The 26,790-nt window shown below is 41.1% G+C and overlaps 3 protein-coding genes across 20 annotated transcripts in view; 1 reads left to right on the top strand and 2 right to left on the bottom strand.

Annotated features, from left to right (window-relative positions):
• Window positions 1-2,221, bottom strand: part of LOC125893023 (uncharacterized) — a 71,466-nt gene extending 69,245 nt beyond the window's left edge. For all 14 annotated transcript variants that reach the window (XM_049583430.1, XM_049583443.1, XM_049583437.1 and 11 more), the window contains exon 1: window positions 2,015-2,221. The gene's annotated coding sequence lies outside the window, so the exon portion shown is untranslated. The remainder of the gene's footprint in view (window positions 1-2,014) is intronic.
• The window catches only part of pycard (PYD and CARD domain containing), a 63,484-nt gene that overhangs the window by 30,503 nt on the left and 6,191 nt on the right, over window positions 1-26,790 (bottom strand). The window contains exons 1-4 of one of the 5 annotated variants that reach the window (XM_049583466.1): window positions 13,009-13,352; window positions 12,452-12,496; window positions 9,850-9,909; window positions 7,016-7,510 (exon numbers count right to left, since the gene is read on the bottom strand). In XM_049583466.1, the coding sequence (XP_049439423.1) occupies window positions 7,245-7,510; window positions 9,850-9,909; window positions 12,452-12,496; window positions 13,009-13,252 (615 nt within the window). In that variant the 5' untranslated portion in view covers window positions 13,253-13,352 and the 3' untranslated portion in view covers window positions 7,016-7,244. Of the gene's footprint in view, window positions 1-6,740; window positions 7,511-9,849; window positions 9,910-12,451; window positions 12,497-13,008; window positions 13,353-26,790 lie in introns of those variants that run through there. The other 4 variants (XM_049583468.1, XM_049583464.1, XM_049583467.1 and 1 more) reach the window with 4 other exon arrangements.
• LOC125893029 (uncharacterized) lies at window positions 21,300-25,964 on the top strand. The gene is made up of 6 exons (XM_049583462.1): window positions 21,300-21,703; window positions 22,974-22,999; window positions 23,098-23,457; window positions 24,411-24,589; window positions 24,682-24,849; window positions 25,617-25,964. Exons 1-6 carry the CDS (start codon window positions 21,454-21,456, stop codon window positions 25,663-25,665), a joined length of 1,032 nt encoding a protein of 343 aa, XP_049439419.1. The 5' UTR covers window positions 21,300-21,453; the 3' UTR covers window positions 25,666-25,964.

Raw genomic sequence — 26,790 nt, 5'->3', positions numbered from 1 at the left:
ATTGAAAATTGATCTCTTTGCATTTCAATAATGCCAATTATTGATGTGTCTCCTCTTATTTTCATTTCCAAAATGAACTTACAAACTGTGACTGTGTATTTAAAACTAGAATTACTGCCTCAAAGTTATTTTCCTCCTTGAACCAGTCAAGATGTAGTTACAGTTTACATCCATGTCTGTCCAGACTCATATGCAGCCATGACAGTTGCTACAATGCTTCAGAGATGGATGTTGCTGCAAAGAAGCCATAAATTCTAAAATGTGAAAGCTTAACACACATCACCCACCTGACAGCACATAGGAACTACACAGTTATTACAGTTTCAAGACTGACACCCAAGATTTAGTATTTACTATTTTAGTATCCAACACCAAATCTCTCTCCTTGTGTTTGTGTTTTGAGTTATGATGTTGAATAAGAAAGGTGTTTTTTGCATAATATTATTATGATTGACAGTGAATCCTTTTGGATATAAAATGTCATCACTTCATTATTTTATCCTATTTCACATTTGTGTGAAATTTTATTGTAATTAGCATATGAATCATTGAGTTATGGCCAAAGACATATTTTGGGAAGTCACAGAGACCTTTGACCACCAAATTTCAATCAGTTCACCAGAGTCCAAGTGGACTTTTGTACCAAATTTGAGGAAATACCCTCAAGGCCTTTTTGAGATATTGCATTCACAAGGATGAGACGGTCACAATGACCTTGACCTTTGACCGCCAAAGTCCAAGTGAACGTTTGAACAACCCTTATAGTCTGGGTTATTTGTGGCAAATTTGAGATTAACTTGTCACTCTTTAATAAAAACATAAAATTGGTACAGTTGTACAGTTTTGCGCCCTGAACTTTTAAAAAATTGAGCCATCAAAAAAACACCTCATGGCGAACTAGGCGGCCATTTTACATTCCATCATCACCGAATTATGTATTTTGCACATCACCACATTATAACACAGAATAAGTGAAATCTACCCCTATGTTTTGACGGTCATGGATCACAATGATACCAGATACAACATCATAAACATTATAAATAACACTTTATAAAGATTAGAAGTACATTTCTAACACATGAAGCTTACCACAACACATACCAGGTTCCAGACATATTTTTTAAACTGAATTGCAAGAAATTGCTCCCTAAATGTGTAGAAAACTCATAAATGGTACACTTTGCAGCCCTGTTGTATGCTATGTTTTGTCATACTTACTTCTAATGACAAATGAAATGCTAAGGAAAAAAGTGAAGTTAAGAAATATGACAATGAGACAGTCATAGTCTTGGCCACAGCTATGAATGATTATTAGACTAAATGATGTTCACAAAATGTCTGTTTCGCTTTTTCCTGAGCTTTTAACACCACCCCTTGGTCTTCAGCAGCAGACAGCGTTTGCTCAGTGGTCATGAGGACGTTAAGTGTTGTCAAACTACTGCCTCCGAGGTCAGACGCTGTTGCCCTATGCTGTTTACGGTTAACGTTAGAGTCACTGCTAACGTTAACTGTTAACGTACTTCTTGTTAATGCTAACGTTTATTAGGTCGTTTGGCTTTCAAATACACACACACACACACACACACACACACACACACACACACACACGTTTAATGTTAAGTTACGTCTCAACTGATTTACAATCAATTTCATAACTAACGTCTACTTTCGAAACAAACTTAGCTAACATTAGCAGCTAACGTTAGCTAGCAACCTATTTTAGAGGTTAGCTTACAAACATTGGCTAAATGTTACGCTAACGTTTGCTAACGGCTGTCTGGAAGAGGCCCAACGGTAAAAGTGAAAGTAAAAAACGAACCAGAGTGACAAACGTTTTCAACATAACTTGTAGCTGCAGTTGTTGGAGCTGAAATCCGTCCACTTAACGTTAATGTTTAAAAACTGCTGTTAATCACTGTGACGTTATTTAAACGAGTTTAACCCTGAAGCAGTGATCTGCTGTCCGGTGTTAACGTTCAGTATTCGTGCTGTTGGACAGGTGAGTACTCACCGTGTGTCTTTGTCTCTCCGTCCGCTTCTTCAGTGACCCAGTTTCAGTATCTGCGAACTTTCAAAAATAGGGACAGTTTAAACTCCAGCCGTATTTCTACATTTGGCTCGTTCAGAAACCTTAAAACGAAGAATAACCCCACAATAACAGGAAATCTGACATCCTGTTAACTTCACAGACAGTGGACCCACCCCCTCTTCTCAAACCACCGGCCACACCACTGCACACTGTTGAACACATTATGTTTTTATCATTTCTAAAAATGCACCACAATACGTATTCCACTGTATTATGAGTGTTTTTAAAAGGGGGGTGTTTAATAGTTTGCAGCCCTGAACTCCAATGGCAAAGCAAAATGATAACTGAATTTAACTAACAGATAATAGTAATATAATATTGATAAACTGTATCCGTAAAGCACTTTTCAAGACAAAATTACAAAGTGCTTTTCATGATCAAAGCATCCCAGGACTGCAGTGAGGCAAAATAAAAATGAGACAATTAAGATAATACACAAAATAATGTGCAGTGAACAACAATAATAATAGTTTAAAAAATGGCAATACTGGACAAAGGATACATGCTGGAAATAATAAATAATAATATTTATTTTTTTAAGCTTTTAGAAGTTATTTAAATGTTACACTTATTCTGCAAGCCTCACATGTCCAGGCAAGGAGCATTTGTTACTTCTGTTTAGATTAACTGTTCTTTTTTTAAAAAAAAAAAAAAAAAAAAAATTGCACCACAATATTTATTCAACTGAATTATGTGGGTATTTTTTAAACTTAAATTTTATTGCTTTTTTGCAATTTCCTTTTTTTTCTCTCTCTCTCTTTCTTTCTTTTTTATAGGACAGACACGTGAAGGGGGGAGAGAGAGAGTGAGTGACATGCAGCAAAGGGCCACAGGCTGGAGTCGAGCTCGGGCCGCTGCGGCAACAGCCTTGTACATGGGGCGCCTGCTCTACCACTAAGCCACCAGCGCCCCTTTTTTGCAATTTCTTATCACAGAACAAACATACAAAACAAAACAAACCTGCCGTGTCCCTGATGTGCATTACAATTACACAGGGCATTACAGCACTCATCCTAGTGGGCCCCCTGACACATGTTTACCATGACCATCAAGAGATTTAGGTGGTGTCTCTGCAGAGGGCATTATATTCAGTCCATTTGGTCCATTTAAATGAGTCTTTCCATGTCATAGATCTCCTCAACAATGTCTTTCCAGTCATGTAGTGAAGGGGAATCCTCTTTGTGCCATTTTCTTTTGCTCGTTGAACAGTTTCTCTTGTCAGGTTGCTTAGGTATAAGACCTCCCATGTGTTCAGTATCACATATCTCAATATTGCCTTAAGTTCAATCCATACATCGTTCCAGAGTATGATCCACACTTCTTTCCCCATACAGTCTCCAGCATGCCTCTTCTACAGATGTAGATTTACTTTTTATCTGAGGAGTAATGAAAAGTCTGATCATGTTTTTCCAACAAAATTATTTCCACAATCCTGGAGCTGGTGGTTGTTTGCATGTTGCATATGTTAAACCAGTCTTCTTTTGTTGATTGTATTTTGCTTTCTTGCTCCCATTTGTCCCCAATATAGAGTGTGGAGACTCCTCAGTTCATGACTAGCCCTTGATAAAATGCTAATATCACAAGCTGTTTTGTTCCTGTATGCGCTGCACAGTGTCTCAGTCACTCTGTTTGGCTCAAATATGAGTGTTTTTTAAAGGGGGGCTGCAAGACTGATATAATATTCGGGGTCAAAGCCCAGAGAGAGCAACTGTTTCTACTCCTGTCACAGCCCAGGCTCAAATAGTAATTCAAACACATTTTTATTTGAAACTTAACCGAAGACATTTAAAATTAGTCTGTAAATTCATTTAAAGTTTGTGAATATTGCTACTTAGACTGTTTCTCTCTCAGGCTGACACAAAGAAACTAATGCATGCCCTTTTAACCTCTAGGCTTGACTACTGTAATGCTTTCTTGTTTGGTCTATCTAAAAAAAAAGATGTCAGCCGCCTACCATCTGTTCAGAATGAAGCAGATACAACACTAATGAAGACCAGACAGATGGCACACATGACTTCTATCTTAAAGTAATTGCTGCCACTTTGTTTTAGTGTTGATTTTAAGATTGTCCTATTAGTTTTAAATCGCTGAACAGCCTGGCACCAGTTTATCTCTCAGACATGCTTCTGAGATGCGTACCTGTGGCCTCCTGGTCGTCCCAAAATTTCAACAAAATATCCACTTTTTAGCCAAGTCTATGGAACAGTCTACTTGAGCATCCGAAGGACCCCACCTCAGCGGACATTTTATAAGAAACCTTAAGACATATCTTTTTAGCTTGGCTTTTAATTAATGGTGCCTCGTCATTAGAGGCCTCTGTTTTTTAGTCCTGTCTTTTATCCCTTCTGACAATTATTTATTTAAAAATTTAACGTTTATTGTTGTATGTACTTGTTTCCTTTTTTCTGTGCCGTTTTTATCCTGCTCTGTGAAGTCAGGCTGCATGACTGTATGAAAGATGCTTTTCTTCTGCTTATCCAAGGCTGGGTCGCGGGGGCAGCAGGCCAAGCAAAGCACCCCAGATGTCCCTCTTCCCAGCAACACTTTCCAGTTCCTCCTGGGGGACCCCGAGGTGTTCCCAGGCCAGATGAGATATGTGTGTGTGTTCTGGGTATACCCTGGGTCCTCTTACCAGTGGGACGCGCCTGGAACACCTCTGATGGGGCATCCTAAAATGATGTGCTACAATTAAAAAAGCCTTGATGTGTGGCATAAAATATGTCACTTAAGCCATCTGCAAGTCTCACATCTTCAGGCAGGGTGAATTTGTTATTTCTTTTTTAGTCTGTCGTAGTCACTTCATAGGAAATCAACACTTTAAAAGGAATTCTCAATTCTTAACTCGCATTGGAATATAAAATGTTTTCTAAAAGAGAAAAATAACAACACATCATGGCCTATTAACATACATTTGCACCTGAAGCATGGAAGTCAAACACAAAATACACACACTGCAAAATAACCTCTAAAATTTCATTTCCAAACGTGTAGCCCTCACTCCCACCAGCATTACTTATCAGACAGCGCCCTCTAGAGCCTCAGAAGTATTTGTACACATTTTTGCTCACATGCAGCAGCAATTCTGCATCCTCCCAACACCTGTCAACAAACTTGATGTGTAAAATTGCTGCAGTTCCTCTAAAATAAGACTCGGCTTTGAGCCTCCTTCCATCCGCTCAGATACAGATCCTTTATGAGTAAAATGCTGAAGGCAGTCCAGTTTAGATGGTCAAGCTCCGTCCTATCTTAGAGAGCTCATAGTGCCATATCATCCCACCAGAACACTGCACTCTGAGAATGCAGGTTACTCGTAGTCCCTAAAGTCTCCAAAAGTAGATCAGGAGCCAGAGCCTTCAGCTATCAGGCTCCTCTCCTGTGGAATCATCTTCCTGTTACGGTCCAGGAGGCAGACACCATCTCCACATTTAAGACTAGATTTAAGACTTTCCTCTTTGATAAAGCTTATAGTTAGGGCTGGCTCAGGCTTGCCTTGTACCAGCCCCTAGTTAGGCTGACTTAGGCCTAGTCTGCCGGAGGACCCCCCTATAAAATAAGACTCTGCTTTGAGCCTCTCTTTCTCTCTCTCTTGTCCTATTACTGCATCTTGCTAACTTGGCCATACTGCATGTCACTAACTCGGCTTCTTCTCCGGAGCCTTTGTGCTCCACTGTCTCTCAGGTTAATTTATATCGCAGTGGTGCCTGGATGGTGTGATGTGTGTGGTTGTGCTGCCGCCGTGGTCCCGCCAGATGCCTCCTGCTGCTGCTGCCATCATTAGTCATTAGTCATACTTCTACTGTTATTATACACATGATTATTGGTACATATGTATACCATCAGATATTAATATATACTTTCAACATATTGTACCATAATAGTGGTAATTATAATTAAAATATTATTACTTTAATTAATGTTGTTGTAAGCCATTATCATTACTGTCTGTCCAGCATCTCTCTCTGTCTCATTGTGTCATACGGATTACTGTTAATTTAACACGATCTGTTCTGTACGACATCTATTGCACGTCTGTCTGTCCTGGAAGAGGGATCCCTCCTCAGTTGCTCTTCCTGAGCTTTCTTCCATTTTTTTCCCTGTTAAAGGTTTTTTGGGGGAGTTTTTCCTTATCCGTTGCGAGGGTCCAAAGGACAGAGGGATGTCATATGCTGTAAAGCCCTGTACGGCAAATTGTGATTTGTGATTTTGGGCTTTATAAATAAAATTGATTGAACTGATTGAAAACACCTCATTTGCTGTTAGTCAGAGAAGAGGAATGTTTATACGTGTTTATACGCCACTCATCACATTCATAACATTTGAGAGAACCTGCAGCACTACTCTACATCCAAATATTGGAGGAATGTCTTTAAAGTCTTGGTTATTGAAACAGCGTTTGCAGGAAACATTCAGCACTACTCCGTTGTTAGGCATGTGAGAAAAAAGGTTTTGAGAAAGAAGCACAAAGTTGTGAAAAATACCAGTGCGGATCCCTCTGAACAAGTACTAACATTAAAATAATGTTGAGATTGATGTGCAGGTTTCTAAAAACCTGGAGGAAAATATGAGCACACATTTATAAACTCTATTACATTGTTATATTTGCACCATGCACTCCATTCATTCAAAATGTAAGAACCACACACAGCAATCAGAAGATTTTATGATGTATTTATATTCATTTGTGGACTTTTTTGTTGCTGGACAGAATAAAAGTGATTAAGGCCATCTTTCAGCATATTTGGCATAAATGAAAAGTAAAATTTATGGATTACATTCATGATCAAGCACATTTTACTTTACATAAAATAATTAGGTTTAAGAACAGATTCTCATTCCATTTGTTTGACGAACAAACATTTCATGTCTGGTAGGAACCTTCAATCATAATTGTCTGATAAACATTTCCTCAATGTGGTGTTAAACCTCACAGGAAAAACTCTTATTATTAGGGAAAGAAAGGCACTACACACCATACAAATTTCAACTAATTTAAGTAAAAAAAATTAAGACTAAAAAAAACAACGTTTTCTTTGAAAACCCCACACAGACTTAGTATTGCAATTATTTCCCAATTGTTGTTGTATAAAAATAAACATTTTTTCATTCAGGTAGATTGTATGTTTGGTCTAAAATATGTATTTCCCCACAACATTCACTTCTTCCCCATAAGCTCATCAATCAAATATTTTTCCTTTTCCTTAAGGATGTTGAGGAGGATGTCTTTGCCAACATCTCCAGCGGAATTCAGGGGACCAGAGAAGAGCTTCCTCATCCTATCCCGATGGGTAGGGATAGCCAAGATTTCATCATAGGTCCCTTGTTGGATGACTTCATTCTCAAGGAGCGCATCCAAAACTGATGCAGTCTCGCACACTCTGTCGATCAGCCGGCTTCTATGTTTATCCACAAAGTGCCTCCCTGAGGAAAGAGGGAAACATTACTTCACAATGACTGACTGGATTTGGAGAAAACATGAAGGTAACTTGGTATATGTCTAAGGAAGGGACCTAAAGGCCCAGTGTGTAGGATTTACTGGCATCTAGCCTTCAGGTTACAGAGCTGGAACTTCTCCTGTGTGCTGAGTTTGTTGGAGAACTACAGCGGCTAACACAAAAATGTGAATCTCAAGCCAGTGTTTGATTTGTCTGTTCTGGGCTACTGTAGAACAACATGGCAGACTCTGTGGAAATGGACCCGTTCCACATGTAGATATAAACGGCTCATTCCATAACAACAGAAACATAACGATTCTTATATTATTATGTATTATATTAATATTGTGTATACTAATACATGTATATATATATATATATATATATATATATATATATACTTAACTTAGATGTGTGTTTTTGTTAATACACTGGCAGATGTAAACTGACTATGTGGCTATAGCATAGACTGTAAAGCTTAGTGACTTCGGGTGTTGCTACGTTCGTGACCCTCCAGGGGTCAGTGTGCTATTACACACAGGTATACCCAAACTGCGCACACTCTGTGTTCAGTCAAATGTCATTCATTATATTCTAAACCAAATTAGGGTTGTATGTATTTTCACAACCTCCATCAATCAAACCGGCTAACTTTGTAGGTGTAATCAGTGTACTTGCAAACAGGCAAATGCACCAGCTGCTACATCCTGTCATTTTTAATAAATAATATAATATAATCAGATAATATACATTATCCGATCACATCCTAGGTGTGAAATTAACATAAAAACATTAGCTTGACTTGAATATTGTTTTTTCAGTTGTATTACAACTGTAACTAACGCTGTTATAATTATGGGTGTTTGCACATATAGTTCTTTTAAAACAAACCAAACTCAATCCTCTTAGGCTGTTTTCACACTTGGTCCTTTTCAGCCCTCTAAACAGACTCAGAGTGGAGACTCAGCTTTTTTTGCACATATGTGAACGCTCAAAGAGAACTCAGACCCCTCTGAAGTGAACCATACTCAGACCACCTCGCTTCAAGTCTGCGGTGTGGTTCGCTTAACCTGTACACTGTGAACACAAAGCACTCCAGTTTTGCTTTGCTCCTTGCCTTTGTATTTAGCCCTCTAGATCACATGCTGTTGCAATGGGACGTCTGAAAAGAAAGATGAAACCTGGTTGGCCTGTAACGCTTGCAAAGATGCAGGACGAGGAGTAATTTGGTCCACGGAAGAAACTGCACGTCTCTGGATGTGGAGTGCAGGAAAAAAAACTATGTAAAGGTGAAAGTGTGAACAGAAAGAGGACTGAAGCCTTTTTCTGTTGGTTTCTGTTGGTCCACTTTTCAATGCACTTTAAGAGGACTGAGTTTTGTTTGTTTTAAGAGGACTATGTGTGAAAGCACCATTAAAGTGCACCAAAAAGTGGACCAACAATAAAAGGACTCAGTTCTCTTTCTGGTAAACTTCAGCTCTGATGGGGCCTCGGTCCTCTTTCTGTTCACACTTTCGCCTATATTTAATTGACATTTTTTGGGTTTTTTTTAACTTTGACGTGGCACTGCAGTGCGATTATGCAGCTCCTCCCTTCACATACAGTTAAAATTGGAGGAAAACCTTAGTGTTTCTGTGCTGTAGACTGTTGCTCTATGATATATTATATTCCACATCTGGAGATGTGCAGTATCTTCCGTGGACCAAACTAATCCTCGTCCTGCGTCCTTGCAAGCGTTACAGGCCCACATGGTTTTGTCTGTTTTTTTCAAGCGCCCCAGTTCAATAGCATGTGATCTAGAGGGCTAGATAAAAAGGCAATGTGCAAAGTGAACCTGGAGCGCTTTGTGTTCACAAGGCACAGGTTAAATGAACTGCAACGTGGACTTAAGGCAAACCGTAAACAGACCACCTCCAGAGGGGTCTGAGTTCTCTTGAAGTGTTGCGCAAAAAATGCTGAGTCACAGCTCTAGTTCTGTTTAGAGGGCTGAAAATGATTAAGTGTGAAAACACTGTAAGACACAGATGTGCTTCATTTGTAACACTGGACAGCATCCACGTTTGGTTTAATTGCTCACAACTTCTTTTCTCTATTGAAAAACTTTGTGATAGCAGAAACATGTAGGTTGTTTACATATTACATATGTAAGTTAAAAAAATGAGTGAAAAATGTTACAATTATGGCGACTCCCCTACTCTGTTTCGACCTGGCTCGAGTTAACCTAAGAAGTGTGTTTTATCATCAGATTTTGGGTTTCTGAACAATTGGATCAGTGACCGATCACAAGCAGAGAATAAGGTATTTACTGAGAAGACGCCACACTACCTGCGCACCCACCCTCTGCCATGGCATGTGCACCACTTGCTCCAGCGGAGGGGCTCGCAGCTGAAACAAAATGAGAGAAAATTTAAATTGCTTATTGACAAACAACTATTTTTCCATACACACAACAAATGAAATGCCTTTTTTATGTGATAAAAACAGCAGATTAATATTAGGTACAGAGTGGACTTTGTCTCTAAAAAGATTTTGCTGTACTAAATTTGTCCTCAGCTCCATCTTTCAAGTTTAAAATTGTTTGGGGGTTTTTTAGGCGTCATTATTGGTTGCCAGTTTAAGAGAAGACTTTAAAGGATAAGGCTGGCGATATTCTACAACCCTGATTGCAGTGACTTGCAAATCTTTTTCAAAATACTGTGGGGAAAATAGGCATTCAACTAGGCTTGTGCCGGTTTGAAAATTTTCCAACCAGTTTGATTTAAAGCCAAATATCTAACCGAACCGATATATCCAATTATATACCTAATTTTACGACTGGGGGTCGCATTTGAGCTATTTTTCACAATAAAAGCCCATTGTAGGTGTAATGCGCTTCCAATCCACTATCCACATTACTGGCGGTAATGCTGTATTAACCGCCAATACACACAAGGTTACACAAGAAGAAGAAGAAGCAGAAGGACACCAAGGCTGCGTCCGAAATCACTCCCTACTCACTAAATAGTGCACTAAATAGTGTGTTTGCCATTTTGTAGTGCTGTCCGAATGTTTAGTGTAAATTAATATACCCTATATAGTGGATTCATAGTATCCCACAATGCAGAGCGAAAAGTAGTGTAATGTATTTATCACACAAATGAATTTATTATTTATTTCGAAAACCCACCAGATGACATCGCTCTGGCTCGTTTTAATTGTGCGACAGTAATGACAGTAATGACGTACTTAACTACGCGACGGAGTAGTGTCCGAAAGTGTTTTAATGAGCTCACTATATAGTCCAAGGGAGTAGTGAATGATTTCGGACACAGCCCAAGACGTTAGGGCAAAGACGGTGGATAAACCAGTAATAATAGTAGTAATAGTACAGCATAGTATATACTGTATAGTACAGTAGTAATCCAGTATCTTTGGTTAGAGCAACAAACTGAATGACTGCTGACTCCCTCGCACTTTTCCCCGCCCCCAATGAAATTTGATCTCTCGCAGCAGCAGCAGACAGCTGAGTGGAGCTGCGGAGTCCCTCTGCAGCTTCTGAGACAAACTAATCAAAACACTTGTAGGCTCCTCCACTTCATTTATAAACAAACATAAACCTTATTAAGTTGTCATAATGCATGTTACAATGCAAGATAAGTTGAAAACGCTCTGAAGAAGGCCATGTGCCGAAACGCGTTAACGTTCGTTTTTTTGATGTGAGCCATTAAAAGAAGTCAAATGTGAGTACTTAACTGGGCAATTTGAGATGTGCTACCATTTTTTACATTTTTGATCATATTGGATTTTTGGGTTTAGCACTCTGAGTATCATCACTGTTGATGTGCAACCTCCTTTTTTATCTATAAGTTGAATATAGTCCCTTGACACGCCGCTGATGTGAAAAGCCCCTCCCCCCCAGTTTATCCGGTTGACGTGAATTAAACCAGGTGGAGATCTTAAACCGGACCGAAACTGTTAAACTGGAAATTGGTACAAGCCTAACTGGGTGGAGCTCTTAAACCGGACCGAACCGGTTAAACCAGAAATCGGCACAAGCCTTCATTCAACATGTAAAAAAAATCCTTAAACATGTTGCCAATGCAGCTATTCATGTGAAGTTAAGACCAGGTATTATCTCAATAAAACTACACATATTAAGAAATTGTAACATTTAAATTCATAAAAACAACATGTGTAGTCAAGTAGATTGAGACAGGTAAAAAAGTGCTGGACATGCAGACTTAAATTTTCTTAATACGTGGAGAAGCCTCTGTTTGCAATGTCAGCTTCGAGACACTTCCTGTATGAATGCCACGTATAGATCACACTTATGCATTTGTAATGGCACAGCAGAGAACGCAGCGTGCAAGTCAATGTCATCATAAACGTAAAGGGATGCAGTCTGCCACAGGAAATGTAATCATGGTGAAAATATTAATTGAAATTTTCCCTTCACTCTTCTATCATTAGTGTCTCCCAAATCAGAGCTACAAACCTGCAAAATCTGTATTTTATTTTAAATGCGTTATACTTTGTTATTATTAGTATTTTGTTCATATTTTTCACCTTCTTTCTTTTATCCTCTGATTATTTATTTCTTTATTTATTTTTTACCACATTTGTTCAATATGTTGCACGTTGTTTTGCTGCTTTTATGTTTCGGTGAGCTGAAGACAATTTTTCACTCTGCTGGAAAATAAAGTTGTACTCTATTCTCGTCTTCTGTTCTACTCTTGATGGATAGCCTACCATAGATATAAACTCTTCTGGCTGAGCTTGTTTCAACCTGTGTTGCGCAAAATGGCCCTCAAGCATTTACATCCATTTAGTATGACAGCTCCCAGAGCTCAGAGGATGAAGCTCAACGTGAAATAATTCAAAACAACTCCTTCTCTACAGCAGCTAATCTGTAATATCTATTTAGACAGGAAACAGGAAAACAACTCACTGTTGCTGGGACCAGGTTTTGTGGATTGTCGACCTGCATCTTCAACTGCAAAAACAAGAAGACACAATGTTAGATTCTGATTTTTTGAAATAAAAGAAAAAGAAGAGAGAAAGAAATATGATGAAATTACAGTTTAAATTACAGGATTATTATAGGATGCACTAAGCCATATGCACACACACACTGAGCAGTTGGGAGAAAACGTCTTTTAGGGCTCTCTATGTCTACAAGAAAAATAACTTCGATGTTAAGTTTGGGCGAGTCGAAGCATGCTTGCAAAGTTCCTACAAAATAACACAGTAAAAATGCCTTCGGCCTGAGTCCGCCCCTGCTCGAAGTGAAAGCAAAAAAGACGCGGGCTAGTTCAATTGTTTATCACTTTGATTTTTAACTTCAATAATCTAGAAATAAACCTTAAAAACAGCTCTTAAGTTAAACATTTTCAAATGACGACAATATAAATATAAATAAAGGCAGATCTGAAGGGTTCAGTGTTCTGCAGTTTTCTCGTTTCTGTCTCCACATTGGGTCAAACCTTGTATCTGTGAGATATTTACCGAGTCTTTCTGCATCCTCGTTGCAGTCAATCTCTCTCAACAACTCCGCAGCCACTCCAACAGCTCGGGACTCGGTGTAAGTTGTCACAAGGAGCTCCGCGATGTCAAGGTAGTTTTTACCCTCCACCTTGTTGCGTCTGACGTCCCCACGGTCCAGAAGCTGCCTGCAGAACTTGTCAAAGTTTTCCTTTGACAGGTCCTCCAGCATGTCTGCCAAAACCTTTCTTTTGGTTTTTGGGGGCATTTCTCACCAATGAATCGCAAACTGCAGACCTTTTTTTGTCCAGCTCAGTGGAGGAAGAGGAGGAAGACGCCCAGAGTCGGCTTCCTAAACATCTGGTCGTAAACGGATGCCGCGTTTAAAAAGGAAACACGGTGCCTTCAAATGCTGTCGGAAATCTCATGATCAAATATTCTGATTATATAAATGGGACTGTTCTTTACTTACCACAGGAGGACAGGGGTGGCTGGGCTGGGTTGTGATTATTATTATCATCATCATCATCATCATTATTATTATTATTGTTATTATTAGGCCTATTATTATTATTATTTTAGCCTTGCCCAAAGCTACAAATATTTTTTCACATGTAATATTTTTGTGGTAAATGCATGACCCTCCCTCCACTATAAATTATTATTATTAACAGTAGCAGTAGTAGTAGTAGTACTATTTATTCATTCATTCATTCATTTTCTGTAACCGCTTATCCTGTTAAGGGTCACAGGAAGACAGGAGCCTTTCCCAGCTGACACTGGGCGAGAGGCAGGGTACACCCTGGACAGGTCACCAGACTATCACAGGGCTAACACATAGAGACAGACAACCATTCACACTCACATTCACACCTACGGACAATTTAGAGTCACCAATTAACCTGCATGTCTTTGGACTGTGGGAGGAGGCTGGAGTACCTGGGGATTCTTCTTGCTGTGAGGCGACAATGCTAACCACTGCATCACTGTGCCGCCAGTACTATTTATATTTATTTTTGGTGATGTAGGCACAAAACAAGTGAAAGACATGACAGGGAAAACACTATGTGGGAGATAAGACATGTAAAATAATAATTAACACAAAAGAGAAACACAGGCGTAATGGTGTAATGTAATGGTTCTCAGTGTGTGTGGCAGCGATGCAAATCCAGGTGTGCTGTGGGATTTTGTGATAACCACTCATTATTATTGCAATATCCAACTGGGCCTATACAAAAAGTAATGAATGAATTTTTAATTGACTGTATCAGCATGTTGTGAACACCCATTTCCTAATAAAGAGGCAAACTTTACTTAATAAATATAATTTAAGACACATCACATTATCTTACATTATGTCCAATTTAAATGGATATGTTATTGGTGTTTTGGAGTAATTTTAAAAAGTTAAACAGGAATTTTTGAATTGTTTTGATATTTAATAAATAATAGTTGGTTGTCAATTTTTATTTGATATTAGTAAATAAAAGTGATAACACACGTTATAGAAGCTATTGTTCACAGATATAAACACAGATGTGCCTCGGTGTAATGAATGTTGATGGTTATTTGTTGATGTGTGCGTGCGTGTTGATGAAGTTGGTGAAATAGTACAAAAGGGGGAACGAGTTAGAACAAGAGGAACAGGCAATGGGGAAGAGTCATGGGTACAGATAGATTAAGCAAACTTAAGTTAGGAATATATATATCAACACACACACACATATATATATACACATATAAATATTAACAGGAAAATTCAATTTAATTTTCAACAAATCAAAAGCTAAATTAAATTTCAGTTATTTCCCCTCCTTCAGTCGCCCTCAGACCCTGGAGAGGGGGCTGACTGATGGATGCCACCACCTGCTGCTCCTTTACCTGTGCAGAACGTCCCCAAGACCCAATGGGAGGGGGAGCTTTGATATTGCATGCTGGTTCCAAACATTTTATTTTTGTCCAAATTGAATATGAGATGTAGAATACAGTGAATTTGATATTAAGCTCAGATTTGGTTATGGGTTTTTTTTTTTCTGTCTCTCACTGACTGAAGTATTCATTACACGTGATGTGTCCAAGGACCGTCGGAAATGTGAAAATCCAACCATGATTTCTGTTTTTTACAGTTTCTGCTTATGATAAATGATGTAATTGTAGCGACCTTTAAAGAAGTGCTTTAAAAATCGGATGTAAAATAAAGACAGAATACAGCTATTAAAATTTGTGTGCCCATCCCCTCAGCTAAATTAAAAAAACACAAGTGCCTTGCCAGTGCTTAAAAAAATATTTTACATGACTCACTCTTTTTGCACCACCCCCTCCCCCCTCATAAGTAAAGAACAGTCCCTAACCCTCTTCATTATTCTTGGGGGATTTTGACAAAGCAAATTTCAGATCAAATAAAGGAAACTTATTGCTCTGTTACCTGAGCAGCATTGAGAATCTCTGTTCACCGTCTGCTCCACTGATCTACAGACAGAAACTAAAATCTGTAACGTTTTAGGCCTGTTTAGACTTCAGTGAATGGAGAGTTTTTGAAGCTGCAGCAACAAACCAGGATGAGCTCCTGCCAAGTTCTGGTTTATGGCTTAACTCAGGCAGGAGGGTGTAAATAGATCCAAATCAGAGTAGTTAAAAGAAGCTATTCTAAAATATATATATATTTTTTTTTCAAATGTTGTCGGCCACCAACCATGCATCAGGACACCACCAGTTGCTGGAAAGAACCCTCCAGACTGTGGAGAACCATCAACGTGGCTGAAAGCCTGAAAGCGTTTTACTGCAGGTTGATAAGCCCATATTTATACCCCTCACCCACCTGCCCCGACACAGCAAACACAGCAAGTAAATGTACTATCAAGGGTCAAATTCCAAGCGGCTCCGAAACAGAGTCAGTCCCCATAGACCCACATGTTAAGATTACCAACTTAACAGCAGAAATAAACATGTTTACAGCCTGCGACAAAAAAACAGTTTTGGTCTCTACAGCCAATTTAAAAAAAACATGACAACTGTACAGGGGTCAATTTTATATAACTCACCCATTTACATTTTATTACAGCTTAAAGTTTTGCATGATTAAGAGCGGGCTGCTTTGAGTGACACCTTTGAGTGTCACCTTGAGTGACACCTTTGAGTGACACCTGAGGGAAACCTTGGGTGTGGGATTCATGTGGATGCTACTTGATGTCCTCTACCCACCCGAACACTGTTGCAGACCAAGTAGTGGAGAGTGGGGTGAGATGTGCCAGTTTTTATTCGTGGCACAATTTGCCCCCAATGCGGGGTGCGTTGTGCCTTTGGAGAAAATACATTGGGGTAAATTGCGCCATTGATTACTGAAGTAAAACAGAACATTTTCATGTCATATACTGTAATGCTGTATCAAAGCAAGACAAATTCAATACCAAATTACTTATTAAAGCTTTTTTTTAATAACATCAAAGGCCAGTTTTAGCAGTAGATAACATGTCGAATACATCAAAGATTGGCTAGAAGTAGGCCTACATAATATTTATCTTTTTCAGGATAAAATTAAGTTAAACCTGAACAAAATCAACTGCAATTCTCGGGACAAGCTACAACACAACACGCCACTTGTCAATGCTGCAATATTCTTCAACAAGGCCTATTTAAAATGTTAAGAACAAAATGAAATTAAAAATGAAGGCTCCAGGTCATGAATGTCAACTCCTGGCCAGTAGAGAGAGAGAGAGAGAGAGAGAGAGAGTGTGTGTGTGTGTGTGTGTGTGTGTGTGTGTGTGTGATGGCTCCATAGCTACAATCTTCTTCAACAAGACCTATTTACAGACCTTCCCCTGTTGCACCTCTCTCACTACTCTGTCCAACTCCATAAGAGGGGTTGAACCCCTGTCTGTCTTCCTTTTGTAAAGGCGTGGCATTATGGCTTTTGGTCTAAAATCAAAAATGTCACATAATTAACTTAACACTTAACATTAACATAAAATAACATAACCCAGGCCTTTTGGCACAAATCACCCCATCCCCACCATTTTAGCAAACTTGTATCATACAGCAGTTTAGAGCTAACATCATGCTAACAGTATAGCCTCATATTGTAGCTTACTAAAGCACTAACTCATGTATGAAATGTTTTCAAACTTATCTATAATTGTTCAGACACAACAATCAATAAACCATGATCATAAAAAATTCACTTTGAAAGGCAAAAAACAGTTTTTTGGACTTAAATCTGCTTACCTCTTGTGCCATGTGCCTCTTTTCTCCACAGGCTGAGTAAAATAGATGCCTCCTCAAAAATATGAGGTCACATGACCAATTTCTTCTATAGTTTTCTAGAAACAAGGGCTGGCACAACTCTCCCACTGGCACAAATCACCCCACTCTCCCCTACCCCTCCTCATGGCAACAACACTTCAATAGCAGTGACCCCTCTGCAGGACAATACACCATGCCACACCACAAAAACTGCTCTGGAATTACCTGAGAAATGGGACAAAGAGCTCAAGGCATCAACCTGGCCTCCAAATACCCCAGATACCAATCTGATTGAACATTTGAGGGACCTTCTGGTACCCCAGAGGGGTCCTAGGACTGGACTTGGCTCTGACTTCTCAAGGCATGGACACAGGACCTCTGAGGGCTGTCCTTTAGGACGCATTCACACTGGCACTATTTAGTCTGCTTTAAACGAACCCTGGTCTGCTTCCACGGATAGTTTGGTTCGTTTGGAGTGGTGTGAACTCTCATTCTAACTCTGGTGCGGACCAAACGAGCGAACATCCATCATAGATGGAAGATGGCGCTGTATGAGACGGCAGCCTATCCAGTCGCTCTGCAGCACTGTTTTTGTTTTTACCTTTTTCTTTCCCTCTTTTCTAACTTTTCGGCCTTTTTTTAATATTTACTTCTTCACGAAGGATTTTACATGTATCCCATGGATACGGCAGACTCAAAAAAACACATGGGAGTCAGCTCTCTCGTTTACTCTGGAGAGGAGTTGCTGGCTCTTAGGACGAGCACACCTGGACAGAGACACAACATCCCAAAACACAACGCTTCAAACTATCGATTCCCTCTGTGATTATGGGGAACGTCAACTCACTGCCGAATAAGATGGACGAGCTGGCCGCTTTGGAGAACCAGCAGATCTACTGTGAGTGCAGCTTGTTCATTCTGACGGAGACATGGCTAACTGATAGCATACCGGATGCTAATGTGGACCTGCGGGGATTTACAGCAGTGAGAGCCGACAGGGACGCGAAAGCATGTGGCAAAAACAAAGGTGGGGGACTCATCATATATGTCAACAACCGTTGGTGTAACCCCGGCCATGTCACCGTGAAGGCGGTTTTGTGTTGCCCACATCTGGAGCTGCTGGCCGTTAGCTTGTGGCCATACTATCTACCGAGGGAGTTCAGTCACGTGATTGCCCTCTGTGTTTACATTCCTCTGAGAGCAGATGCGGCCGCTGCCTGTGAAAGGATACACAACGTCACAGCACGGCTGCAGCTGCAACAGCCTGAGGCCTTCATAATAATATCTGGAGACTTCGATCATGTCACCCTGGACTCTACTCTGGCTGCTTTTCACCAGGTTGTCAACTGCCCCACCAGGAAGAACAGGACGATTGACTTACTGTATACCAACGTTAAGGAAGCATACAGAGTCACCGCCCTCCCCCCACTGGGTAAGTCAGACCACAACCTGGTGTACATACAGCCCCAGTACACCCCCCTGGTCCAAAGGCAGGGTGTCACTACTCGCTCCATCAGGAGATGGACTCCTGAAGTAGAGGAGGCCCTAAGAGGACTGGGGATGTGCTGCTGGGTTCACATGATGATGAGGACATCGAGGGGATGACTCACTGTCTCACAGACTATCTCAACTTCTGTGCAGATGTGGTTGCCCCCACCAAGACTGTTCAGTGTTACTCAAATAACAAACCATGGGTAACACAGAGAGTCAAGGCTGTCCTCAACAAGAAGAAAAAGGCCTTCAGGACTAAAGACAAAGAGGAGATGAAAGCAGCACAGCGGGAGGTGAAACGCTGCCTGAGGGAGGCAAAAGACTCCTACAGGGAGAAAGTGGAGCAGAAGCTGAGGGAGAACAACATGAGGGAGGTCTGGGAAGGTGTCAGAACCATCACAGTCCACAAAGCTAGGACCAGGACAGGGGGGAGGGTGTGGAGAGAGCGAACGACCTGAACAACTTCTTCAATAGGTTCAGCCACTCCACTCCACCCCCACCCTCACTGCAGCCAGCTCCCCTCCCTCTCCCAGTGCATCTCCACCCAGGCAGCACAGCAGCACCCTCCTCCCCCCTGAAGGCCGCAGCCACCTCGCACCCTGTTCTCCCATCCTCACCTCTCTCCAGACATTTCTCACCTCTCTCTCACAGCAACTCCAGCTCCATGCCCCCCCCTCCCCTTCCACGGCAGCTGTGCAGCCCCACTCCCCTCCCCCCCCTCTCCTCCACACAGCCTCCTCCCTGCATCACAGCTGACCAGGTGAGAGGAGAACTGAGGAAGCTCCGGCCCCGGAAAGCAGCAGGACCAGACAATGTGCGTCCCCGTCTCCTCAAGACCTGCGCTGCTTGAACTTTCCAGGTTGGAAAAGCTGGTCAGACGGGCCGGCTCGGTGGTTGGCATGAAGCTGGACCCCCTGGTGACAGTGGCGGAGAGGAGAACTCTTAACAAACTGCGGGGCATCTTGGACAATGCCAACCATCCTCTGCACACTGTCATCAGCAGCCAGAGGAGCCGGTTCAGCGACAGGCTGCTCCTTCCAAAGAGCTGGACAAATAGACTGAAAAACTCCTTTGTCCCCCGTGCCATCAAACTATTCAACTCCTCACTGGGGGGGAGGAGGGCGAATAGATGAACAGATGTACAATAACCATGTACAATACAATACATGTGCAATAATAACACAACCATACAAATACTGTGTTCTGTTTATACTGTAAATACTGAATACTATGTACAGTATATATATTATATACTAGTGTTGCACGGCATACTGGTACTAAAATGGTACCACGGTACTAGAGTATTCCAAACGGTACCATACTGCATTTGGAAAATACTGGTACTTTGAAATTGATTCAGTTCATTAATTAAGTTAATTTATTTTACTCAATTATGCACACAAACGGCTTTCTTGTTCCTATTGGAGCACAGATTGCACAAGTGGTGTGTATGACAACACCTGTATCAACATTCACAGCTTGCACATGTGAAAAAAGACAAGAGAAAGTCTGCCTCGCAAAGGGAGACAACACGAGACAACACAAACTTGGTGGGACATTTGAGTTCCCAAACCGTGACGTCCGTACCGAGGTACTTACCGAACCATGATTTTTTTTGTTACCGTTACACCCCTACTATTTATTGTTCTAAAGGTTTGTATCCAAAAGGACTTTTCTTTAGGAAAAGTACCGAAGAGTATCGAAAAGTATCGAAATTCATATTGGTATTGGTACCGAAACAAAGGTTTTGGTATCGTGACAACACTATTATATACACACATGTGTATGAATATATATATTTCTCTCTATTCTTCCAGTGTTATTTTATTTTATATTATTTATGTATATGTATATTTAACAGTGCTGTGTGTGATATGGAACTTCAATTTCCCTGAGGGAACCTCCCAAAGGGATTAATAAAGTCATGTCTAAGTCTAAGTCTAAGTCTAACCCTGGACTGCTTGAAAACTGGGGGTCTCGGTTCATTTGCAAGCGGACCCTGGTGTGGTTCGCTTACAGTGGGAAATGCAAAGGGACTATCCATTGAACCAAAGAGAGGAAGTGAACCAAAGAGGGGAAGTGACATAGAGCGCAGTGCATTTTGGGTAGAAAAAAACAAAGCCAACAGTGCGAACCGGGAGAAGCAGAGGTAGAAAAAAAGAAAAAGTTGGAAAATGTCTCGTGGGCAGACGTGGAGTAGTGAGGAGGTGCAGACACTTGATATATGGTCAGAGGACTGGTCTGCACTGGTGATCAGATGGGTGGAGCGTGTCAGGTGGCATCCACATGAATGTCAGAACTCAAAGTTGCCCAACAGAACATTTCATTGCAACAAGATGATCAATATTGTTCACTTCACCAGTTCTGGCTGATGGGTGTATGTGTGTGTATATAATATGAACATTTGTTCACATGCTTTGGGTTTAGAAGGCTAGGGGCCAAAAAAGACACAACCTTTAAATGCACGCTGTGTCACCATGTGGACAAAGGTTAGTCTGCTATTACAGGAGTATACTGAAGATCTTATCTCATGATCTCATGTACTGTATATGGCCCTTTTAGTGCCTAGTTAAGGTTGCTGATAACTGGGAGGGGTTTGGCGGTATTTCCGACTGTATTTGAAGGCAGCACTTTTTGGCGGGTCGTGTAATCTGATCTGACGCTCTGCGTGCTGCTGCTGCGTCGCCGCTGTTCTCTGCTCACACCAAAACAACACGACGTGCTTTACGTAGATAAGAAATGGTCCATACCATCAAACACGCTATACGAAACACGCTGGAGGATCTGAGGAAAAACTGCTTCCTTACGTTTTGTCACCAGCTGCGAGACCGCAGAGAGGAGCCGCGGGTCCGCTGCAGTGAGGTGGAGGATAAAACTGTGTTGGAGATCACAGACCTCCTGGTTTCAACTTTCACAGAGCCCAAAGCTCTTCAGGTGACTCTGGATATACTGAGGCAGATTAACTGCAACAACGAGGCTGAGACACTGTGTGAGTAAACACGTGGATGATTTTAAATATCCAATAACCATAGTGTAACTGTGCCACATCATGCACTCTGCTACAATCCTCAAAGTGGCTATGACGCATACATACACTGCTAATAACAATGCATCAAAAGACAGTGTGTGTTTCTGTCGTGACTCACACCAGCACTGGAACTGCTTTGGTGGAAAAGGGGTATGTGAGAAAATGGGTCCCTGGGCACAGATTTGTAAAAGGCCCCACACCATCAGAGCAAAACACACAGACTTTACGGTTTTGCGTCTTTTTTTATTGTGTCTTTTATCGTTGCAGTCTTTTACACATTCTTGGGGTTCTTTGTCTTTTTTTTAAGTCATTTTGGGTCTTTTCTGGTTGTTTTTATGTCTCTGAAGTAAGTTTGTGTCTGTTTGTGGTCATTTTGTGTGTCTTTACGGTCATTTTGGGTCTTTTTTGGTTGTTGTGTGTCTCTTTGTGGTCATTTTACGTCTCTGTAGGTTTTTCCAGGCCTGGAAAAGCCATTGAAATAGTAAAAATCATTGAAGGTTTTGGAAAACTCATGGAATTTTGTTGTTCGTAATGAAATTATTTGCTACAGTAATCTTTCAGGGATAACCTTCCATGTGATGTAACATAATTCATTTTCTGCAAGTTAACTGTTGTTGCTTTAATATGCGTCAACCTAGGGCTGCACAATATATGTTTTCAGGATCGACACTGCGATGTGCAATAGTAACATCGAAGGACATGTAACGTCAAGCATGATACAGATATAAAACATGCACAGTTCTCATCTTCTATGACTTGAACAGGCCAAGCCTTCCTCTATTAGAAGTGTATGTGTGACGTAGTGTGGTGGTGTTTGTTATGGAAAGACTCCCCTGCATGTGTGTGTGCGCATGTAGAAAAGTACCGTAACCAGGCCGGCAAGTGCAGCACTTTTCCCAAATGAAAATTTTATTATGGGTCCTTGAAAAGTCATGGAAAGGTTCTTAAGTTTTGTCCATGAAAATATGTTGTGACCCTGAATCATATAGTTATTATTACGTTCCTTTTTCATGCACACATTGACGGAACTGATGGGATTACATTTCACTGGAACTGTATTTTTTGTATGATTTCATGTAACAAATAAAATGACTGATTGATTAATTGATTGACTGACAGGGTGCATATTGTTGGGGTCTCTGTCGCACTGTATATGGCACAACGAAAACCGTTTTAATATTTAACACTGTCCTATATTAGCCGTTCACCATTCTATCATCTCTCCCTACAGATTTACAAACCAAAGCCTGTGTGGACGTAAGTTTTACTTTACACAATGACATTCAAATATTCTCTTAAACATGGCAGTCATTAAAAAAAAGTTTTCTCACAGTGGTGTTTTCGTTTTTGTTTAGAATGGTGACCCTGTCCTCCGTAAGACCTCGAGTGGGGCGTTGGAGATGCAGCCCTCACAGGAGGCTCGGAACTATGCAGCCGACCGGCGGCCTTTAGGAGCTGCTCGACAGGGAGATCCTCCTGTGAAGAAGCCAGAAGAAGTGGAGGCTGAAGCAAAGGCCTGTGTTGTCTCTGAGGGTGGGGACCCTTGCAAAAAAAGGCTTGTTCTAAGCAGGTTTACGATTCAGTTTGGCCAGTACAAAGATAAAACCTTTAAATGGCTGTTGGAGAATGATGTAAGCTACGTTGCCATGTTGGTGGCTCGTCACCAGAAGGAGCAAGAGGACTCAGTGAGTCAGAGTCCACTGATGGTCAACAAGGTAATGCAAAGAAAAGGGGGATGCTGTCTGCCCTCTGACATCAGCAAACTCCCAAAAGTTTTCAGTTTCAAGGTTGTCTCGTCTAAGCCCATATGTCTGTCCTCAGATCTCTTCACGCTCCCTGCAGGAAACTACCGATGTAGCTACACTCAGTGTTCCTTCACCCTGTATGTTACGTTTTTATTGAAACTGTAAGATGAAATTTATACTTGAGCATCAAATCGACACCATACCTACGCCATAGGCTCTGCGTCAATGTAGAGGCCACGCCTTACCTTACGCCGTAGCCTGATGTGCACCTCCCCGGAAATGTAACTGCATGTTGCGGCGACGCAAACCTCCTGTTTATTTTTTGTAAGCGGAAACCATTTCCCTCGGTGGAAACAAAGCTTTTGTTTACTTTAATTTCACAGATAAGCAACAATAAATTGTGAAGACAATAAAGCCTCAACAAAAATAGCATTTTACGTCTTGTGTGTGATTTATCCTGGCTTCATATGAGCAGAGGAAATCTCTTGTCACTGGGCTAATTTATACAGTGTAAAATGCCATAGGCTTGTGCTAATAATTTTAGCATGTAGTATTTGTTTGGAAAACGTGTTTAGTATAAGACAGTTGTTTTGTTGGTGAACCTTGCGAGTTGTAATGGAGCCGAATTTTCAGCTCATCCATCCTTTGGTACCATCTTCCAAAGTTATCCAAAAGTCTGATTGTCACCTGTAGTCCCCGAAGAGATGCTATAAAGTGAAGTAAATCAGACAATGTTGACAATGTTATCTTTACTTTTATTTAAAGTATTTCAGCATGCTTGTTAACATGTTTATGTGCGTACGGTAATTGATAATGTGTATTTGTCTCTAATTGCCCCTTGAGTAGTGAATGTTTTTAATTTATTTTCAGGAAAAATGGGCCGTGTAGCTTCAATAATAACACAGATTTTTTTTCATTTGAAGGACTCCTTGACTCAATATGCGATTGCTTACCCTGAGGTTTTGCAAGAAGTCAGATTTCATCGTGGATACGAGAGATCTCTCCAGTCAGGCCAAAAAGGAAAGGCGCTTGTTGGCTTTGGTAAGCATCGATCAGAAACGCTACAGGACCTGTACGAGTCAAAGGACAAGGACAAAATGAGGTATGACAGAATGCATCAGTGAATTGCAGTGGATTGTGGTGTTAGTAAGGCTAGCGGACATTAAAAGCCACCACTCTACCCTTTGTACACAGCTATGTCAACTTTCTCCGTTCCAAAAAGTCGATCTGCGACCGGGGGTCCAAAATGGACATCGCTGTCAAATACATTTTGCAGCGTGACCGAAAGCAGGACGCAGCTGCCGGAGGGAGACTGACCAGAAGGGCCCAAAGCACCAGAGGCCAGCCCACCAGCACCTCAAGGTCTGTGTTTTGTTTTCAAAGTTCAGTTGTACGTTATTAATGACAACTATTTCTGCATGTGGTTCCCTGTGTGTTGTTACAGACCTCTTTGTCCTGCAGGTTTTATTGTTTATATCTACTGCAGGATTGTTTAAGTAACTCTAGTGTCTCTGGAATTGCTTTGGAATTTTGTCTTATGTTTTAATCCATCTCACCACCTCGCAAGTACTAACCTTACCCAGGCAGTGCTTCTATTTAAAGATACTCATCTGACTTCATTCATTATTTTTTCTTTTAAAGGTCCAATGTGTGAGATTTAGTGGTATTGAGTGTTGAGCGAATCACTGATTAAAGCAGTTTCACATTACAAATCAGGGTTTTTCCAAGGCTCTCGTCTTGGAGGGGCTGCTAACTACCGTGGCTGATGCAAAAAAACGACAGCTAGTGTTTTGTTCGTTCTGGGCCTCTGTAGAAACAGAGCAGTGCAACATTGGGATTTCCACAGAAGAGGACCCGCTCCAGATGTAGATATAAACTACTTATGCTAATGAAAACACTACGATTCTTATTTTCAGGTAATTATACACTAAAGAAAAATACTTACTATATGATATATCTGCAGACATAACCCCTTAAATCCTACACACTGGACCTTTAACAACAAACTGTGACTTTGGTAGAAAAATGCAAACCTAAATATGTCATCTCCAAACCGAAGCTGAGGTAACCCTGATGATGACCCTGATGCAAGCACTGGCCCGACTCCTCTTCCTCTTCCTCCCCTCTAGGACCTCAAAGAAGATCCTGAAAAGGAGCTGGAGGTCATCACATCCCTAGCTGTCCCTGGTGACCAACCATCGTTGTCGTTGGAAATCAGTGGCCTTTCCTCCTGTGGCATGCAACAACTCTTAGGACAGAAACATGTACAAGTTTTTTTTCATCAGTATTGATAAGCATTAATTAAATGTTTTGGGGTTTTTTTGGGAGTGAGGGTTCCACTCAGGGTCGAAACAGATGTTGTACAGATTGTAAAACCCCTTGAGGCAAATTTGTGATTTGTGATATTTGGCTACATAAACAAAACTGACATGACTAATACATTATTTATTAACATTAATAAACTCCTTTTATTACAACTCTTATGCTGTAAATGATGCCTTATTATTAATGATATGAACACTCATTACTCAAGCGAGGGAGTTCAAGTATCTCAGGGTCTTGTTCAGCGGCTTGGCGCAGTATCTGCAGTGATGCAGGCGCTGTGCCGGACCGTTGTGGTGAAGAGGGAGCTGAGCCGGAAGGCAAAGCTTTTGGTTTACTGGTCCATCTACGTCCCAACCCTCACCTATGGGCATGAGCTCTGGGTAGAGACCGAAAGAACGAGGTCGCAGATACAAGCAGCCGAAATTAGTGTCCTCCATGGGTTGAGTGGGCTCAGCCTTAGAGATAGGGTGAGGAGCCTGGAGTAGAGCTGCTGCTCCTTCGCATCGAAAGGGGTCAGTTGAGACAGTTGGCGCATCTGATTAGGATCCTCCTGGGTGCCTCCTGTTAGAGGTGTTCCAGACATGTCCCACTGGTAGGAGGCCCCAGGGCAGACCCAGAACATGTCGGAGGGATTACATGTCTCATCTGGCCCGGGAACGCCTTGGGGTCCTCCAGGAAGAGCTGGAAAGTGCTACTGGGCACAGGGAGGTCTGGGGTGCTTTGCTCAGCCTGCTGCCCCTGTGACCCGGCTTCAGATAAGCGGTTGAAAAAAGATGGATGGATGAACACTGAGCTGTTTACTGAATTCTCTGTAATGCAGGCGTCTTTTTAGGAAAAGATTATATAAAGATGCATCAACAGCTGAGATAGATGAATGTGTCAGGGCCTGAGTATAACCTGGATGTAACATGTTCATAAAGACCTTCATGTACATGAAGACATGCTTGTTTTGTTTCTGTTTTTGTCTATAAAAGGTTA

Source organism: Epinephelus fuscoguttatus, linkage group LG8, assembly GCF_011397635.1.
Source record: "Epinephelus fuscoguttatus linkage group LG8, E.fuscoguttatus.final_Chr_v1".
In the NCBI taxonomy this organism is placed as follows: domain Eukaryota; kingdom Metazoa; phylum Chordata; class Actinopteri; order Perciformes; family Serranidae; genus Epinephelus; species Epinephelus fuscoguttatus.
This window is presented reverse-complemented; position numbering and strand designations above follow the sequence as displayed.